At 33.6% G+C, this 15,156-nt stretch overlaps 1 protein-coding gene across 2 annotated transcripts; it reads right to left on the minus strand.

Moving 5' to 3' along the window:
- Positions 1-718: 718 nt before the first annotated feature.
- Positions 719-12,753, minus strand: LOC129236778 (carboxypeptidase B). 2 transcript variants are annotated; one of them, XM_054870992.1, is made up of 5 exons: positions 11,222-11,295; positions 5,165-5,533; positions 4,827-5,021; positions 4,593-4,746; positions 719-1,666 (listed from the first exon to the last, which is right to left on the minus strand). In XM_054870992.1, exons 2-5 carry the CDS (start codon positions 5,472-5,474, stop codon positions 904-906), a joined length of 1,422 nt encoding a protein of 473 aa, XP_054726967.1. In that variant the 5' UTR covers positions 5,475-5,533; positions 11,222-11,295; the 3' UTR covers positions 719-903. The 2 variants fall into 2 exon arrangements, with proteins under 2 accessions (XP_054726967.1, XP_054726966.1); XM_054870991.1 differs by lacking the exon at positions 11,222-11,295 and adding an exon at positions 12,574-12,753 and having other exon boundaries at positions 785-1,666.
- Between the last annotated feature and the right edge of the window lie 2,403 nt (positions 12,754-15,156).

A 15,156-nucleotide genomic window follows, 5' to 3' on the forward strand; every position in this document is an offset into this window, starting at 1 on the left:
TTAATATTTGCTGAAATTAATTTGATTGAAACTAATGTATATATCTTTGTTTTGCCTCGTTGATAAAAAAAAAATTAATTTTTTAAAATTCGGCTTCTATAATTTCTGCTCGTGAAAATGTTTAGTTCGGTTTGTGGGGGGTTAAGCAATCTATTTTTCGTTTTCAATTTTCGATACACCTGCACTTTTGTACTGCTACACATTTATTTTACTATTTGATTGGTGAATTGGCTTTAAATGTTTAGCTTTAAGTGAGTTAAATTTTTTCATTTCCTGCGAGTAGTAAATATTTCTTAAGACGGTATGCTGATAATGAAATTGCCTCAAAGTTTTAATTTTGATGATTCCTGAGAAGGTGTGAGAAAATTGAGAACCAAAATTAATTGTGTAAAATCGGCGTTTGCTTTCGGCCGAACATTAATAAAATGTGTCGAAGCTCAGTTCGGCTCAGCTTTGGTCTCAAAAAGGGATGTTCGGTTGTGCTCCACTAATTATAGTGAATGTTACGTATACGTCTGGGGTACGCATAGTGAAAACAGGAATGCACACTTTGAAATTGTGTGCCAGGGCGTATGAGTGGTTTTTGTTCGTTTGCTATTCATTGCGGATATCCCTTTGCAACTATAAATTCAGTCCCTGATTCTGTGCCACAAAACACATGCGAGTATTTGTTAGAAATAATTCAACTTAACTTTTTTAATAATAACTAATGTTTTGTTAGAATTTACTGTTTTATTGATTCCTAGATACGACTGTACCTAGCTTTCGCTTAAAAGGAATATATATATATACATATATATATTTTGGGAAACACACTCTCGCACACACAATTCTAATACTTTCACACACAAGAAAACTTACATATAAATATACATACAAATAATTTAATTTAATATAAAATGCTTAATTAATCGCTTGCGCCACGGCTTCAACAACGATCATTCCCTCCTCGGCGGTGTCTCGTATCTGTGATGGCGGTAGTTGAAAGCCATATTTGCCAGTGTCGCGCAATTCGACCGTATAGACGAATTTCGTACCGCAAGTTGCGCGCGCCCAATCATCCGAACCGCCACCGGCAATACCCAGCAGCGCATGCGTTACATCACTGCGATAAATGGCGCCGGTTTTCTTAAGTATGCGCTCCACAGCCGTATTACCGACACGTTGCAATGCGGCGGCATCCTTTACTTTCGCCGCCTTATATGCCCACGGATAGACCACGAATTGACCATAGCTGTGAAAAGTTAGATAGGCTTCTAGGTTATGTTTACGTCTCGTAAGGAAATTGACCACCGCTTTTGTTTCCAATTCAGAGGCTGGCGTTTTGCCACGATAGGTATCGCTGCAAGGATTCGTCGACGAACCGCGACCATTCCAATTAATATTGAAATTACGATTCAAATCAACACCGAAACAATTCGAAGATGGCGATGATGAACGATTTTTGCGCCACAAGCGATTTACTTTGCGACTGTAATCGTAACCGTCTGGATTGACAACAGGCATAAAGTACCAGGTACGTTGTTTCAAGTAGTCCGGTTGATTCTGCCAATTTGACATGAGCTGATAGAGTATGAAAGTGACAGTGGCGGGACTGATCCATTCGCGTGCGTGAATGCCACCATCGATCCAGATCTTTTTGTATTCGCGTGGGTTTTCAGAGATTCTACGAATAAACGGAAGGAGTGAGCAATTAATTTACATACTTTTAGGCGCTAGTTTTGTCTTACATAAAATATGCTGTAAATATAATATATTATAATTAACTACATGTTTTGTTACATCTAATTTGATTGGGACACTGCTGCGCTTTTAATAAATTACATACTTTATGTAATTCCTCATTAAAGCTGGGCATCTACACAGAAGGTGCGCAACTGTTTCCTGTTCATTTTCAGCCCTGCAGCGTTTGTGCCATTTCAGTTATACAGTTGTTGTTATACAATTAAAGTTAGATGTGCATGTGTGCATACATACATACATACATACATGCATACATACAATCCTGCTTTTTATTATGCCCTTGATATGCTGTGTGAGTGTAATTTTCCCATTACGATAATAACTAAAATTCGTTCTAAAACGTTTAACAAATTTGGCACGGCCTGCGCAAAATTTAATTATCTCACAATTTTCAGCATTTATGTGGCTAAAGCAACAACACCACTGACTGTCAACCGCACAGAGCCGTCACAGTAAATTTGATCGAAAAAGCTCAAAGCTGAGAACGTTTAGCCTCAAATGACTTAAATAGTCTATCAAAAGCAAACAAAAAGTATCCTAACAACTACTCTGCCACCCGTCATTTTCCATTGGAGATATAATAAAGAGCATAAAGTAGCCGAGCATGATGGTTTGTGGATCGGAACTTTTTGGGCATGAAATATGTATGAAAATGATTAAAAAATATTGCCTACTAGCGGTCGCCTCGCGGTAGACAATGAGGAGCCTGCAAAGTAATTTTCCCGTGGAAAGGGTTTTTCAAACAACTTATCTGTTATTGGGCAACTTAAACCAATGCGGCTATGGCGAATTTCATCAACATGATTAATATATGCACGTAGTGAGCGTAACTGAGTACTTCATGCTTTTTTTAATATTTACAATGTTTTTCGAGCTAAAATTTGTTTCTTTTTTTAAATATTCATTCACAGTTCAAGTTCATTCAAACTCTCAAGCTTTATACCAAATGTAGAAAAATTCAACAAATTTTCATTTAAATTTTAAACCTTTTTATTTTTAATCTGAATTTTTGGAAAAATTTCAAGTATGCAGTTTTATTGCCTATTGACTTTAGATATAATAAAGTGCAAGTTTTAAGAGTCTAAAAAATGAAACGTAAATATCAAAACAAACAAAAAATTATTAAATATCAAAATATAAATTTTAAAAATAATAATCTTGCACTTGTACACATGTTATGCTCGTTAGTGTATATATAATGGGAAAATTGTATTTGTGTTTTGCGTTGTGTTCACAAAGATTTTTTAAGCGCCCGGGGTTCGGCTGGTTCTACATGCGGCGGAGACTTTTGTTGGTTTGAATGAGAAACGTGCGTAGTCATAGATGAGAGCTCGAGTGTAATATGCAAGCACATTCTTATATTAATTAACCCTTAAGACAATACGGCTCAGTGTATTGCCTTGCCATTTTATTGTTTGCAGGTATTCAACGTCAAGGCTTAAGATAATGATTTTTTTGTAGGCGTAAATTTTTATTTAGTTTTATAAACTTCACAAAGACACAATTTAGGGCTTCTTCTTGATAAATTTTGAATATTTCTTGAACGTGGTCTTATACAGGGTCCGCCATCTATCGTTACGGATTTAAACTAGGTATTATTTGAAGAATGGTAACACTTAGCTGTCATCTGATTTGACAGAAAATTAGTTTTATTCTTCCGCTGAACGAAAATGGTTGTGTATACGCTTAAAGAACGCTGGGAAATATTTCGACATTACTTTGAAAATCATGGTAATGTTGCAGAATGTGTACGAAAATTACGTACGGCAATGGGAAGAAGAAAAGCACCGAATGAAGCGTATGTGCGTTACTTTGCGAAAAAAGTAAGAGAAACTGGGTTGCTTATTGACAAACCAACGCGTGACCGACCAAAAACCGTGCCAACCAAAACCAGTGTTATGCCAACAAACCAGCAACAATTGATGCACTGAAGACCAACATACGCGATGTCATAGCTGAAATACAGCCGCATACAATCGAAAATGTGTTGAAAAATTGGACCGATCGTATGGGATGGTGCATGGCTAGCCGAGGCAGCCATATGAATGAAGTTGTGTTCCATCATTAACCGGAAGGATTGTACTTCAAAATAAAAAAAAAGTTTGGAAAAATATTGGGTAATTTTTTTTTTATAGCATTTTTAATTCCGTAAAGTTATATGGCAGACCCTTTATTGAAATTGCTAGCCTACACTCAAGAAATTGAAATTTTTTGTTTTTTAATTTATAATTTTTTTTTTAATTTATAGTTTGTTTTTTAATTTATATACATATATACATATGTATATATTTTTTTAATGTATAATTTTTTTTTATTTATAATTTTGTTTTTAATTTATTATTTTTTTTTTATTTATATATTTTTTTTAATTTATAATTTTTTTTGTTTCTTATTTTTGTTTCAATTAAATTTTTTTTTAAATTAAATTTTTTTTTAATTACATTTTTTTTTAAATTTACAATTCTTTTATATTTTGCGCACCCAACCTTTACTATGTGTTCTATTGAGCTTCGTCTTAAATGTGTGACGTGTTTCTTGATGTCGACTTTTATCATATCTGAACAACATATAATTAGGTGAACCATCTTTTTCTTTTTGATAAAAATGTATTGGAATGTCATTTAATATTTCATGCCCACAATGGGTTTCGCACTCAAGACCCGCCGAATGCTGGCTACGCTCATAAGCATTCACCTACGGAGGCCACCAATGTGATATGCGCATGTTAAAATAATTTCTTTCCAATATATTTTTTACTCGCATGTGAGTTTTTTAGAAGTCTACACTGCACATGGTATACTTATTTCCTTAATTTACTATAAGAAAATAAAAATTATACTTCCAATTACCTCAATACTTTCAAATCGCGTCCCTCCGCTGTCTTTCCTATCGAATATAAGCGACAAATATTTGGAAACTTGCCACGTATTTCACGCATAAAAGCATATATTGTTTCCAAATCATGATAATCCTTCCAATGCATACCGCTGCGCGCCTGTTTCTCTACAAACACCAAATACAATCATTAATAACACTTACATATATAACAATTTCTTGTATAATTTTTGGTACACTTCACTCACTTGTCCGGCTACCCCACTCCGCTTGTGTCGCATTTATACCCTCCAATTCGATGGCATCAATAAGCTCCTGTATATTCGTATGCACCACTTCTTTACCGATATTGTGCTCGGCAAGATAGCTGCGTGCTGCTTTCAAGTTCTCCTTAGTGATAGAGATATCAAGAAATTTAGAATTCTCCTTCCAAATTACACCACCTACAATGATAGCAAATATGTTGTAGAGATTTTAAAGTTGCAAATAGTTTAAAAGTTGTCAAAGTGCAAACGATCTCACACATATGTATATAAATGCATACATATTCACTTGTATATGCATGCTATCAAATATGTATACGCACCAAATTTGCTCTCCAACATCTCTGCTAGCGGCATACTATTCTGCATATGCTCTGAAATATTGTAGATACGCCACAGCTGTGCATCATCGTAGCGCACTGGAATCTCATTGACTTCGAGCACACCATCCCCAACATCCTCGTCTGCTGCCGACGCTTGTGAGATATTCGTGTTGATTTCCCTTTCATAGAGCATTCGATTTCCGGTTTGTATGTTATGGTCTGCTATGGGCTCCAGGCGGCTGATATCGAAAGCATTGGTGAGTGCAAAAAGCACAAACACACTATAGATGCTGCGGTGGGAGCGCAGCATTTTCGTAATGTGATGGGAAGTGGGGAAATGAAGTGTTTCTGTCTGAAGTGATTTTCCAACTACAATGCGAAAATTACGAGAAAATAAGAGAATTTCATGATTAAGAGTTGTTTAAAGATTTTTGTTTTATTATTTCATTCTATTTTATGTTTTATTGCATGCTTGGCTAACACGTACACCTAGGCGGCCATTAGCTTTTGATAATCAAATATTTAAAAAAAATATTAATAATCTAAAATTTATTTTGTTTCATGCCTTACTTTATTTTATTGAATTTTTTAACTTTTTGTGCGTTTATATTTTATTTGTATTTATTTTATCTATTATTAATTTTATTCATATTTATGTACTTTATTTCTTTTTTTGTTTGAAATAATTTTAAATTAAATTTTTGGTTTGCTTAATTTAAAAATTACTTTTTTTTAATGAGAAAATAAAAGTTTTATTGTTTTGTTTCATTTAATTTATTTTTATGCTTTACTAGCTGTTACTACGTTGTTACTACTAGCTGTTGCTACGCCAACAACTAAAATAAATTAAGGAAAAATAACTTTAAAGAAAAATCGGTACGCAAATATTCAATTCTTTCTAAACCATTTCGTTGATTTTACTCATTTCGAAAAAATCGGTTGAATGGGGCAGAAGTTGTTACTCTGCAGCGCCACCTGGTGGCGAGTGACATCAATGAGTATATTTTACAAACCTTCTCCGTGGAAAAATACATATATTTACCAATTTTTATAATAATCGGTCCAGTAGTTTTTGAGTTCATCGAGGACATACAGACAAACATTAATTTTTATATATAAAGAAGAAGAAGAAGATTTAATGTTTTTGCATTTCATTTAGTTTTATTTTACTTCATTATTATTATTATTACTAGCTAACTAACATACGCACTTACATATGTAGGTGTAATCGACCCCTCTACTGATAACCAATTGCAAATACAATTAAACAGCCGCCGTAGCCGAATAGTTTGATGCGTGCCATTTGTGGAAAAACATGAAAACGCATAAAACAAATAAAACAAATAAGAGGAAGAGCTGGGTCAAAGTTCAAGCAAAGGGTATTAGCTAATTATATGTTTATGTTCAGAAGTATAGAACTCTGCAAAAACGTTCTCCTACTTAAACTTACTTATGTATGTTCATCACATTTGGTGTGAAAATGTAAATAGTTGTGTATGTGCAATCGTTTACATTTACAGGGAAGAATATTTTAGCCTTATAGCTTTTATAGTGTCGAATGCGTGAGTTTTGCGTGAAATTCGGGAAATATACGAGTTTTTGTTATTTAAATGTAACCTCGAACTCATTGGAATAATTTGTTTCTGTAAGCAGTTTGACATACATAGCTAGTGTATTCTGCTGGTATTATTCACACATTAAAACCAATAACATAATAACTATTGAACAGCATGCAAAAACCATGACTGCTATTAGCAGTAAATATTTGTTTACTTAATTTATGTGGCCGACATATGTGTGTACTGAAGGTAATATGTTAGGAGAATTTGTTTTTATTCTTAACTAAAAAAAAAAGAACTATGGAGGCAACCATTTCGTCCCTTTAACGAAGAAACGACTGTTGGGGGAACGAATATATACATATACGAGTATATGTTGTTTGTTATATGTAACAATATCTAATTGCAGATGCTAAAAAAGTTAAAGAGAAAAAAATAATGAATGAAATGTAATGTAATTAAAAATTTGAATTGAGGTTCTATGAGTTGTGAATGAACTTAAAATTGTTGTAATGAGGCACACAAGGGCGCCGTTTATTTGAGCTAAATTCGATTGAAACGAAAACAAATCAAAACGTCGAAAAAATAGCTGAATAGGGTACTGTAATATTAGACTCATTAAGTAATTTTAAAACATTTTTTTAATTGTGGTGACTATTAATAATTTGTACTTGGCTTAACTAATCATATTGCAAGGTTATTGGTGAAAAAATACTGTTAATAAAGGCAGTAAACTCATATGCCATCTAAATATGTACACACACACATATGTATATATACGCACATAGTTTATAGCCACTTTGCATTGTGTTAAACTATGAGTGGAAAATTGTTTTCTAAATCAGGTGAATAGTGGAGCACAGCTCAATTTTGTGCTTATACTATATACCCATTTGATACTTGTTGTAATTAGTAGTCCAAATATTCTTTAGTTTTATGAGGGCAACAAAAATATGTTTTCTTGTTTGCCAAAATGTATCTGTTTTATAGCTATTTTTATGGTCTAAAATAATTGTGAATGATTTTTAGTCTTTCAGGATTTCAGTACAAGTCTTTTGTTGGTTTTTGTGAATACAAAAAAAAAATATACATATATACCTTTGCGAGACCTATGGCCTTCAAGGTGCCACAATTGGAAGGAAAATTGGTGGTTACTGTTTTTTGTGATTCAGGAGGCAACTTATTGTCGATTTAAAAAAAAATAGTCGGTTAAAAAAAAAAATTTTATAATTTAAAAATTATTTATAAGGAGAAAATCTGTCCAGTCTGATTTGTTCTCTTCCCCGATAATATCGTCCCCTTAGTATTAAAATAGCCTATAAATTTTTTGATGTTTTGAGAAAATGAATTTCAAACTTTTTGTCTAAAGTAGCTCTCACTCAAATCTCGTTATGTCTGTAAATATTTATTATTTTTTGACTGACGTTTTGACCCACTTTGTGGAACTAGAATTTGAGAAAATTTTGACCACATATGAAATCGACGATGGAGAATCCAAAAATTCAATAAAAAAATAATAGCCTATGAGCACATAGGCTATTGTTATACTAAGGGGACGATATAATATACATATTCAATACTCATGTTACGAGACCTGCCCTATACATGTATTGCCTCGAAACACTGAACCACTCGCAAACTTTTTGACCGGCCCTTGTATATTATTTAATAAAATGTAATAATGGACTGTGAAATTTTATCACTTCCACTTCCTGTACTGTGAATTCTTTTGTTTTTTTCAATGCCAAATGAAACTTTTTAGAGCCGTTTCATTTTGACATTTGTATACATATGCACATACATATGCATTTATACCGGGTGGTTCAAATGCGGGTATCTAACTGATCGAGTCGTATGCTATTTTGGCACTAGCAGTTTTTTCACTCAAAATATTGAATGCGAGTGTATCCTCTTTGTTGTTGTTGTGGTTGTAATAGCATAGTCATTCCCCATATATAAATCTCGGTAATTTCGGTCATGTAGAACCGACCATCGTGAGAATTAATGCATCCTCTCGTACTGAGTCCCCTTACACTTAAATAACTGCGAGATATTACGGTCGCCCCAAGGCAGGCAACAGCAAAGCCTTCGAGTGTATTATTGCTATGAAAAAGCGCCACCTAGAAACCATCTGCCATTCGGAGTCGGCATAAAATAGGAATTTAGTCGGAAAAACATCAAAATGCATACCACAAATTGGAGGAGGAGTTCTGTCAAACGCCTCATAAAGGTTGAACGCGCCAATTATATGTATACGCATATAAATGAGTTATTCGTTAGCGTATCGTGTTTTAGGAAAATAGGTTGTTATCTCCTTCACCAAGCAAGTGTTTGTCTGTTTTTGGCCCGCGAGTGTTGTTTTATTTACCTTTCACAATGTCGAGCCTTCCCCGATCCGTCGCCTGGGGACGCGTTCGATGGGAGACATACAACAATTCCGCCCTATGCTCCAACCAACAGTTAGCGGATTTAATGTATTATATATACACAAGGACTATAGATATCAGGTTTGCTCTTTAGGTATGGTGAAAAAAAAAATTGAGGGGAACTTTGGATTCAACGTCATTCGTTTTGTGTTTCACTAAGCTAAAGCTAATTTTTGTGAAGCACAGGTTCTAAAGATCTTTTCTGAGTACTGGCGAATTTTCCAATTTATAACTTTCTTCGAGTTGAATTTTTTTTATATTTTTCATGCTTTACGAAAACTATATAAATCACACTTTTAGTACTTTTACACAAAATTTAGAAAAATGAAAAAAAATTCTTTTAAATTAATAAATTTTTTATCTGAACTTTTAGAGATTTTTTGGTTATGCAGTAACATGGCAAAGAAATGTAGAAATAAGCAGAATTTTTAAGTGAGTAACTTTTTTTTTCAATTTTTTAACCAATGCTCTTGCTCATTTCCGTCCACAAAAAATTCATTTTTATATGGGATAAAGAGCAAAAAGCCGTCATTACTAAAATTTCATGAGCATTACTGCATACCCAAACGTTTTCTAAAAATTCAGATACAAAGTTTAATGATTTAGATTAATTTTTTTGTTTTTAAATTTTTATAAATTTTGTATAAAGTTTAAAAGTGTTTTGGTTAAAGCATGAGAAATGTAATTAATAAATACTGCATACCCAAACGTTTTCAAAAAATTCAAAACGAAAAATTGTTAATTTGGTGAATTTTTCTAAATTCAATAAGCAGTATATACAAAAATTAAAAATTCTAACATTGGAAATATTTAAAAAAATCACCAAACACTCAGCTATGCTTGGCTATATATGTATTCACCTATCTATATTAATTGTTTTTTTCTTCTATTTTTCCCTGAAAGCCCATATATGAAAGAGGTATAGGTATAGGTATAAGACTAATATACTCCGAATATAAATTATAGCAAAAATAATAAATTATAAGAGAGATGTTAAAAAATTAGACGTAAACTGAAAAACCGGGGTGTAGCTCACGATGTACAGAATGCAGATGTGTGGCCAACATCAGACCGTTAATCGGCTCTCAGAGATTTTGAAATAAACAACACAGTCTCCACTCATATTACTTCTTTGCATGCGGAGCAACGACTAATTGGACGAGTGTGTGAGCATGTGTGAAGTGAGCGGGCAGAATTCTGCTGCCGAGTTCCCGGCGACTTGGCAGCCGAAGTTATTCTCATAATTTTGCTTCGGATGGCCAAGCCTGGTAATCTATCATTCTTAAGTATAGTCAATAGTAGCGTTTGAGCATCTTTTCCATAAGGCGTTGTTATTATTAATATTGTTTTTTTTTTCTTGCTATACATTTGTATATAGCTTATAAATATATTTTGTTCTCTCTAATAGATTCAGAATATCCTAAAAGAAATTCAGCCTGCCCCTGAATTCGATATGAGAAAATCAAATCCAAGAATTAGCATACAATACGAAATGAAGTTTGGGAATTTTTGACTTTCGTTTAATTTGATTTGATTTTAATGAATGTGAATGAAATTCACGGAAAGGTCGCTTAAATTTTATTTTTATTCATTCTAATTAACACATGTGTGTATATGAATCACCTTGTATATTTTTTTACAATCATATGCATAAATATTTTATGAACATTTTCATATAATTACCAACATGCGATATTTAATTATATCAAACTATTTATTCGAATAGCTGTTGTGTAGCTTTGCACTTGAAATGAAACCAAGTACATACATACGAGTATATGTGTGTGTGAAACAAAAGAGTGATAATGAAAAATGGGCAAAGCAAAATATTTCCCCGAGAGCCTAAGCATCATCACTCCAGTAGTTGTTGGTGGCAGCGCCTGATCGATTAGACGCAGCAATCTCGCGAGCATGCGAACACAGACGAAGCACGTAAAAGTCAGAATTTTATAGTAAATGCATTATCATTGACATTAACCTCTGTTTTTCGCATACAATTAAATAGCCACAAAACACTGATTACGACTTACAACGATTCCATGCAAATGTTTATATACAAATTTTCAACTTACACTGCTGTTTGCCTTTAACCGATACAATCACAAATAAAAACAAAAAGAAAACTATTGAATCACTGATTTAAAATTAACTGAAATTAGAGTAAACTGCGGCGCAGTGATTTCGAAGTGAGGCGCTCGGTTTCGACAACAATTTCAACTTCAGCTGCAGTTGGTCTGTCTGCTGCGTAGCCACTGACTTGCTGGTGCGCTGCACGATTTGCTTACGACTTTGACTCTGACTCTGAGTCTGCGAGTTTAGGTAACTGCAAGCATTTCAGTTCGCTTTTCAAGTGGCGCCGCCGTGAATGAACGCAGAAATTAAAACAAACAAATTAAAAAGCGAAAGACCAATGAGAAAATAAAAAACAAACATAAACAAAAAACAAAAAAATTATAGCAGAAACTTGTTTGCGCTGTTGCGGTGACTTTTGGGGAAAGATGCCTGCAGCATACATGCGGAATATGTGGTTGTTGCCATTAAAAGTCTTTCACCAAAAAATTTCAGTAATTTCGAAAACTGGTTCTTCCTTCGTCTTTTCTCTTTTGTTGCATGTAACTTAAGCCATTATACTCATCATTTTTTTGTAATTAAATGCAACTCGTTTTTTAAACCAATTTTGAATTTTTTTTAGATTTTTGTTTTTTACATTTAGCGCGCTTGATGGCTGCCTAACATTTCTTAGGTACTTGGACACACGCCTGCGCACTCACAGACAGGCGCTGTGCTCGATTAAAATGGTTTTGGTCGGTAGAGCGGTTGTTAATTTAAACTTCAAAGTCTTTTGTTTTTGTGCATCAACAAAAAATTTCTTACATACATACATATGTGGGTGTTTAAATTGAATTATTATTATTTTTTTTTTCATTTTTTTTTTTAAATTATTTAATTTATTTATTTATTTAATTGTTTTGATCTATTAATTTTATTTCAATTTATTTAATTTTACTTATTTATTAATTTTATTTTATTTATTTAGGTTTATTTATTAATTAAATTTTATTTATTTATTTAATTTTTTTGTATTTATCAAATTTTATTTATTTATTTATTTATTTAATTTAATTAATTTAATTAATTTATTTACATCATTATATATTTATTATTTATATTTTATCAATTAATTTTTTTTTTATTTATTTATTTAATTAATTAATTTATTTTATTTTATTTTATTTTTATTATACGTGTAATTTTCTTAAAAATTAATTTAATTTGTTATTTGTTTATTAATTTAATTTATTAATTTAATCTAATTTATTTATTTAATTTAATTTATTTAATTTTTATTATACGTTTAGTTTTCTTAAAAACAATGCTCTTTTTCATTAATTCTTTAATCCTGCAGCAGAGCTTTCTTATTCACCTTTCTTCCGTGCGCTTTTAACCAATTCAAGTCACTTCAAATCCGTTACACTTTACGTTAAATTACTTTCTGCTGTTTGTTACGTTACGTGAGGAACTTTTTTGCGTACGCGCGCGCGCCTTTTAATTTTCTATATATTTTTAAATACTTTTTGATCCGCGCGTTGTGATCCGCGTAGCGTTGCGCGCCGTTTGAAAGAGCAGCTATAGACTAAGCGTCGGAAATGGTGAGCCCTCAATTTTTATACTCTGCGTTCGCTTATCAATCGTATGTATGCATGTGAGTATGCATAAGCGCGCGCGCATTGAATAGTGGCGTTGAATGATGCGGTTACTTGTCTGTGGAGCAGCGATCGCGACACCGCCAGCAGGGGCTTCGTTCGTTGCCTCGCTGCTGTAGTGTATAATGAGCCGTTTCACTCGTTGCGTTCGCGGCGCTTGCAATGATGTTGACTTTTGCCGTTTATAAATGCGTTTATTGTTGCTGTTGTGTTGTTTTCGTTGTTGTTGTTGTTGTTGTTGTCGATGTGAAAGGGGATGTTGTTGCTGCTGCACCAGCAAATGTTGCTCTGATTGCAATTGTGCAGGCGCGCGGCGCTGTGGTGCCTGCCGCCGCACGGAAAACTCAAAAATTTAATGTTTATGCGTAGGCAGCAATAATAATAATGCAACGACAACAACACGATTAATATTTATTTGTGCAATGTTTGCGGTGTTTCATTACAGTTTTTCGCTGCTTTTATTTTATATGAATTTAAACTTATTCTTCTCTTTCCTCTATTTGTGGTGCATTAAATTCGATCGAAAATGTTCGTTGTTTCGCTGTTTGTTGGTTGTGGTTTGTTTATATCTGGTAATACCGTTGTTGTTATTGTTTTCTGTTGACACATTTATGTTTGTACGTAGTTGGCTGCATTCTGCTGGGAACACTTTTTTAGAAGTCACTTGACACTACCGACATGCGGCGTCACCTAAATCTGGAGCGCTATTAACATTCAGCTGTTATTTTTTCTATTTTCTACTGTTTCTCTGCCCTTGTGATGTTCTTTTAGCGCGTGTTTTATATTTGCTTAAAATTTATTGATACTAATGTCGATAAAACGCAAAACACATTTTTTATGACCTCAAAAATTTTCATGTTTGACTTTTATGTTCAGCTTTGGTTTATAAATATTATTTTGAATCGAAAGGTATCGGTGAAACGAGGCTGCGCCAAGAAATTTCAAAATTTGCTTACATTGGATATTACAAGCGGCAATCATTACAAAGAGTATTTATCACATTAATGGGGAACAATTATTTTGGTCATATAGACACCATCGGAGGTTCTGAGGCACTACTTTATAGCAGTGCGGTGCGTCAACGTTCTCACGACAGTCGGTTCTGCGTTACCGGAATCACCGAGTTTTATATCCGGCCTGGAACTGTCACTCCAGCAGCTATATGGGGAATGTTTATGCTGCTACAACAGCAACAACTGGCGCCCCAATTTTCGTTTATTTTGAGATCCATTTTATTATTTAGTACATGTTTATGTGTCACGATGCACTAGCCCCCTATAATCACTGCCCTCTGCCTTTGCCAATGGCAAATAACTTCAAGCAGTCCAGCAAAGGTAAAACCCATTTCCTGGTCCATTTCTGGTGATAATTTTGTGCTTCATTCAATCGTTGGTTACGCGACGTCAGTTGACGGCGTCTTTTTGAAACTATGTAATATTCTACAGTCTGCGTTTATGCGCGTTTATCAAAGCAAAAAATCATGATCATAAACAAACAGTCAGCCACGTCATTCTTAACAGATATAATTTCGAAGTAGATAGTAAGAGACTTCATTTATTCAGGAAGCAGCGTTGACATGGATAGTAATTTCAGCCTCGAAATTCAACGGAGAATTTCTATGGCCCACAAGTGCTAAGGGACTTGGGCTAAGTAGGCGATTAAGTAGTAAGGACCTCTGTAATTTATTTACAACTTTCTCCTAGACAGTGTACGAAAAATATGGCTATGCCAGTTTCAGCCTTATTCTCTCCATAGTTAGAAATTATGAGAGGCTTTGAAATTTGCGTGAATGATGTGCAGCCTGCAATTATGAAGCTTAAGCCTAGCACTAAAACCGACAGTGAGGGCTACTCTTCCCTTGATTCTGCTATTCCAGAAATATTTCGATAATGGTATTTTTAAGGATTCTTGGAAACTCTGCTCGATTAAGCCTATCTACAAATCGGGTAACCAGAATGATGTCTGCAACTACCTGGCCTATTGTTAAGGGGTTATACGCAGTTATGAAGCAAATAAAAGACGGGTTGTCAAGGATTTATCCTGAAGAAACTTCAGAATATTTTAATTTGAAAATTTTTGGCGGTTATAAAAGCATCCTTCAAGAACGTAACAAAATTTTTTATTTATGAAAATGTTGATTATAGAGCGCGCTGCAGGCGATTTCTGGAACCTCCTTTAAAAAAAGACGATTTACGGTGTACATCGTAACTCAGGATTGGATTATCTGAAATCAAAAAACCAAACAAATTTTGTTAATATATTAGATTATCTAGTAATTAATCGTTCGGCTAATCAAAATAGTG

The sequence above is a fragment of the Anastrepha obliqua genome, chromosome 2 (assembly GCF_027943255.1).
Source record: "Anastrepha obliqua isolate idAnaObli1 chromosome 2, idAnaObli1_1.0, whole genome shotgun sequence".
Lineage (NCBI taxonomy): Eukaryota > Metazoa > Arthropoda > Insecta > Diptera > Tephritidae > Anastrepha > Anastrepha obliqua.